This window comes from Mytilus californianus, unplaced genomic scaffold (genome assembly GCF_021869535.1).
Source record: "Mytilus californianus isolate M0D057914Y unplaced genomic scaffold, xbMytCali1.0.p SCAF_8, whole genome shotgun sequence".
Lineage (NCBI taxonomy): Eukaryota > Metazoa > Mollusca > Bivalvia > Mytilida > Mytilidae > Mytilus > Mytilus californianus.
In genome coordinates, this window is record NW_026262734.1 from 104953747 (window position 1) to 104959981 (window position 6235).

A 6235-nucleotide genomic window follows, 5' to 3' on the forward strand; every position below is an offset into this window, starting at 1 on the left:
ATAAGATTTATACCATTATAAATGTATAAAACCTGACAGACAAAGGATAAGAAAACTAGCTCAATATAAAAACACCACATACAATGAAAAAGGGACAACAATTTACTTTTCTTTTCGACTACATCCATATTTGACCTGCTGAATTCAAACACTGCGAAATCGGAACTCGTCAATGTATGGCACATTCTCCCGTTTTAATTTGAATGTTTTAAATAAGGAGATGTGGTATGATTGCCAATGAGACAACTATCCACCAAAGTTCAAATGCAGTGAATGTAGGCAATTATAGGCAACCATATGGCCTACAACAATAAGAAAAACCCAAACCGTATTGTCGGCTATAAAAGGCCCCGACATGAAAAATATGAAACAATTCCATATGCATTGAGAAAACTAACGACCTAATTTATATCAAAACAATTTACGAAAAACAAATATGACAGACATGAATAAACGACAACCACTGAACAACAGGCTCCTGACTTGGGACAGGCACATACAGAATGTGGTGGGGTTAAACATATTTGTGAGCGCTCAATCATCCTCCAAACCTAGGACAGTTGTGTAACAGTACTATATAAAAACAAACTATAAAAATCAGGTGAAAAATGCTTAACTCATTAGATCGATACAAAGACAAACATTAGACAAAAACAGGACGTGGCAGGGTATCTATCCATCCCTCGTCCCTAACAACAAAAAAGACACTGGCTTTCAGTAACTGCGAGTACTCTCAGATCTGTACTTAGTTTATTTTTGTTTTTTTTGGGATGTACAAGTACCCGTCCACGTCCACTCTGTGTTTTTGGTAGATGTATTTTTATTTGTATCCATCTGATGAGTGAAGCCTTTTTCAACTGATTTATATAGTTTGTTCTTATGTTGTACTTTTACACCACTAGATAACCCAGGTTAGGGAGAGGGTTGGTGCCTTCAAACTAGTTTAAACCCGCCACATTCTGTATGTGCCTGCCCTAAGTCCGGAGCCTGTAATTCAGTGGTTGTCGTTTGTTGCTGTGTTACATATTTGTTTTTCGTTCATTCTTTTGTTCATAAATTAGGCCGTTAGTTTTCTCGTTTAAATTGTTTTACATGTCATTACGAGGCCTTTTATAACTGACTATGCGGTATGGGCTTTTCTCATTGTTGAATGCCTTACGGTGACCTATAGTTATTAATTTCTGTGTCATTTGGTCTCGTGTGGAGAGTTGTCTGATTTGCAATCATACCACATCTTCTTTTTTATGCAGTTACTGATAGCTAGTTCAAAGCCAATAACAATCAATCTTTTTCATTCTTATGACGTTTCTATATTCAAACAAGAAGGGACAACATGTCATGAAAGGATTTAAAATATCAAATGTATCGATGTCTATATGCATGTGACAAATGTTTAGATAAAGATAATTCTTATTTTTAAACTGCTTAATATACTTTATAAGTCATGATTTAATCAGGCGAATGATGCCCTCCACTACAGTGCTTGTGTCTTTGGATGAAGGTTGATGAACTTGATATCTTATCGTTTAGCGATACTATTTCTTTTTTTCAGTCTGCATTCAACAAGTGAACAGTTATACTCCGAATACAACGCACGTTTCTTTTAAAAACCAGACATCCAGACATTTTACTAAGGAAATTTATGTTGTCGTCCCAAGTATACTAGTTACTATTCTCGTTGTTATTGTATTAATATGTGAGTAAATCTTCTTAACCAACATGAATATAATTGATTATAATTTACGTAATTCAATGCATTGTAAACATTTAGTTATCTTACGTCAATGCAGTGGGAAATATGGTGAACGAGAACAAAGGAAAATGCACTCTTCTTATGATAGAGTCGACAAAATCAATAATAAAACAATGCCGGTGACGGTACTGATTAAAAGTTAATTCTAAATATCAATTTTACATTTTAAAGAAATAATTTGTTGAACTGTGTTAGTAGAAATATACATGCAAATACACGATGTTTTATTTTCAGTATCGAGATAATTCCATTACAAGCTTGTGAAACTGAAATCTAAAAATGTTAATCTTTGCTGCAAATTGATTAAAAAAAATGGAAAAAATTATCGACATACAAAATCTACTGATCTTTCGGGTCACCATTATTCGGATAACTTCACCAATTCCTTAACATGTTACAATTTCCCAAAACAAAACAATTCAAAAGTCTATCTGTGCAGGTTAAAAGAATAATATTTTTATAAGGCACTCATCTTTTTTACTATATTTTTATACAACTTTAAGAAAGGACGATTTTTGTACACATATTTGCGTTCTTCTCGATGTATTCACCTTCAATGTTCACATTAGGATAATATCCTTCTCATGGGGTGTACATATCTCGGTGGGTTTTGAACAGATATATCATGTTAAGGAGGGGTATTTTTCGCAAATACCCCTCAAGAACATGCTATATCTGTTTAATTACACCGAATGTTAACGTACAAAACGCATTGATGATCGTGACATAAAACGCATTGATGATCGTGACATTACAAGCGTCCAGTCGGATAGAGTATTTTTTGGCAAATACCACGACAGAGAGGGTAAGAAAGGCATATCCTTTTTGCATATACCCCGGCGCTGTTAAAAATGAACGATATTCATTTGATAAAAGTAAATTGGTGAAAAATACACTGGCTATCAACCAATCAAAACCCAGGATTCTTACATAAGGTGTTATTATATTCAATACTTCTCGTATTTTAAAGACTCCGCACACAAGTATACGCCTGGTATGTTTGATGAGTTTTTTTTCTTCCAGATTGTTTGTACAGAAACTGTCCAACCTGCAACGGTACAGCAACTACTGAAAACCCAACGGAGTACATAATGGTTACATTAACAAATGAAATCATAAGACGTAGAGAAAAATAAAATGAAATTTATCTTTGTCATATTTGCACTGTAAAACAACGGCTGGATGAAAGTGATTGTTAAATAAATAACACATAGCTGCGAGGGTGATAGAGCATATTATTTACCCGAAAATACATGACAGTGGTTTTTATACGCCCGTCAAATTTTTGACGGGACGTATTATGGTATACAAATGTCCGGCGTCCGTCCGTCTGTCTGTCTGTCCGTCTGTCTGTCCGTCCGTCTGTCTGTCTGTCCGTCTGTCTGTCCGGCGTAAACATGTCGCACCGTAACTTGAGAATGACTTATCCAAATTTCATGAAACTTAACATAGTTGTTTCTTATGATGGTCAAACGATCTGTATACTTTTTGGTGATAATAAGATTAAAACTTTTTGAGTTACGGGACTTAGTAACTAAAACAAGTGTGTGGTTTTTTTTTCACATGTCGCGCCGTATCTCAAAAACAATTTATGATTATTGCTTAAAACTTTACACACTTCTTAGTTATATTAATCTTAAGATCTGTATACTTTTTGGTGATGATTCAAAATTTTATTTTAGAGATATTGAGTATTTTGTTAAAAAATGGGGAGGGGTTTTTCACATGTCGCGCCGTATCTCAAAAACAGTTCATGACTATTGCTTAAAACTTTACACACTTCTTAGTTATATTAACCTTAAGATCTGTATACTTTTTGGTGATGATTCAAAATTTTATTTTTGAGTTATTGAGTATTTTGTAAAAAAAGGAGGAGGGGTTTTTCACATGTCGCCCCGTATCTCAAAAACGATTTATGATTATTGCTTAAAATTTTACACACTTCTTAGTTATATTAATCTAAAGATCTGTATACTTTTTGGTTTTGATTCAAAATTTTATTTTAGAGATATTGAGTTTTTTGTAAAAAAAAAAGGGGGGGGGGGTTTTCGCATGTCACGCCGTATGTCAGAAACTATTTATGCTTATTGCATAAAAATTCACACACAAGACGACGGGCGTATCATGCGCTCATGGCGCAGCTGTTTTTTTTTTCGAGGGATACCAATCAGCTCTATCAACCTCTCAGGCTACGTGTTATTTAATTCATCATACTGAATGTTTTATCATTCATGTTTAATATGAATATATAAAAACTATAACGGCGTGTGCATTACAACGTTCCGGTTATTAGAAAACAACAAAAGTGGAGCAACATATATTTTAGTATTTTTTACAATTTATATATATGGTCAAAACGTAGAACCTGAGGATCGTCTTTCAAATTATTGTTGTAAATTTTTTCATTGTCCTTTAAATTATGGGTGTTTGATTGGTCTACAAGAGAGAGTGACATTCAAAATATCGTCTCCCGTTGAGCCATTGGATGGAGTAAATTATGTCCCTCGTATTAGCCACTCAAAAACTTCGCACTGAAGCTCAAAAGCTGGCATTTTAAAGGGAAGTGTAATAAAAACTATTAATTACACTTCGAGGTGAAGAAAAGTTTTGTTGAGAAATATAAGGCTTTTAAAAGTTAAATTGAGATCGGAGAAACGTCAGCACAGGCCAACATGTTATCGGAATGCTCGAAAAAAACAAATACATGGGAGATTGTCCGAGATCAATCAAGAATTTCACCATTTATTGTTAAATGTCTTATTCGTTTATTTTATTTTATTTTTGTGTTATTTTATAGAAGTTAATTGATTTTTTTTATATAGTGTTATGTTTTTGTTTTTGTTTTATTTACACTTATATACAACTGTGGTTTTTAAGAATTAATAAAACATTTTTAAAATGTATTTGAAGTTGAGATTTTCAGAATTTTTCAGATATATGAACTGCGTCGAATAGAAATCGATCTTATGCAAGTGCACGTATATGTATATGGTCAGATCATATGTTTTCGTTTGCATATGAGTTTGTACTATACGTGCTTTTTCAATGGAAATTGTGAGGTCACAATGCGTTCTTAATAGCACGATAACCAATAATATTCGGATAGATGTTTACGACTTTGATTGATTTTTGTACATTCAAATACGAAATAAAAGGTGGAATTTGGTATGTTTTGTGGGGTTCTTATATCCACTCAATTTCAAACAGTTACAGACTTTCCATAGAGATTTTGTCAACCAAAATTTGTTAACAGATGTATTGGTATTCATTTGCATCAGGTCGATTTCTATTCGACGCAGCTCAGTTCACGCAAATGCTTGCATAAGCGTCTCAAATGATAATTTTTACTACATGTATGTAATAAGTAGCAGGTTATTCATTATTCATGTATATAATATCACCAAGTAAACACAATTTTCCGAAAAATTCTCTTTACGCTGATTTCACTAATCGTCGGATCCAGTCGAACTCTTCTTTATAAAGGAACGGCCATTCCCAACTGTTCACAAATTCTTCGCCTCCACATGATAAAACAATAGTCAGCAGTCTGAATTTGCTGGAGATTTTGTATTCTACCATAGTTGACAAGTATTTGTTATCATCTCATCGTGATCTCATCCCCGTATCGTCATGTCCATGGTTTGGCGATTGTTTGTATTTTCTTTCTTGACTATGGTGGTTTTTTTTTCAGGTTTATTTTTGCCTCTTTTGTATATTCTTTTTGCTACTCAACTTACATGAATGGTAACGCATATTGGGAAGGCTATGGTCACCCTGTCTTTAAATGAAGCTTCACTCGTATGACATTCCCACTAATTTGATTTGCTTGTTCCGTTTTTTTTTATTTATCTATTTATTTTTAATTCTAGGTTCCAAATTTGTACAATAATAACAATGTTATCAGTTGTATATTGCCTTCAATATCCATACCTTTGGAATAGTTAAAGTTGTGCTTTAGAAGAGGAAAAAATAATAGGTCCAATACGAACAGAAAAAACCATGCCCAAAAAGAAAAACAATAATGATTAGTTAACAACAGTCAAAAACATTACGTTAGGCCTGAAACTGACGATTGGGCAACAGATACCTCACCATGAACGTAGGGTAAAGTCGAATAATTCGGAAGTGGAAGTAGTTTCTGTACAAAAGTGGATTTTTTCTCGTGTTGTTACTCAATCCAAGTTCAAATTCTGCTATAAATCGGCAATGTCACAATCGAGGATATGAGGACGAAATTATGGATACGACATGTACATATACGTATAAAAGTAAGAAGATGTGGTATGATTGCTAATGAGACATGTGAAAATACCCCCGTGACTTTTTAAATAAAAATATTTCTAAAGGCCGTGAAAAATATTTGATGTTAGAAAAAGACCGTGAAATTTCAATATCCCGTGAAAAGGCCGTGATAATTTGTCCTTTCATGCTTAATAAAAAATATCACGGCCTTTTCACTGGTTGTTGAAACCAGTGAAAAGG

At 33.6% G+C, this 6235-nt stretch overlaps 1 protein-coding gene across 1 annotated transcript in view; it reads left to right on the forward strand.

Annotated features, from left to right (window-relative positions):
* The window catches only part of LOC127710850 (uncharacterized), a 41818-nt gene extending 37162 nt beyond the window's left edge, over nucleotides 1–4656 (forward strand). Inside the window, exons 6-7 of the mRNA XM_052216807.1 lie at nucleotides 1553–1696; nucleotides 2777–4656. Of these exons, the coding sequence (XP_052072767.1) occupies nucleotides 1553–1696; nucleotides 2777–2889 (257 nt within the window). The 3' untranslated portion in view covers nucleotides 2890–4656. The remainder of the gene's footprint in view (nucleotides 1–1552; nucleotides 1697–2776) is intronic.
* Nucleotides 4657–6235: the final 1579 nt, after the last annotated feature.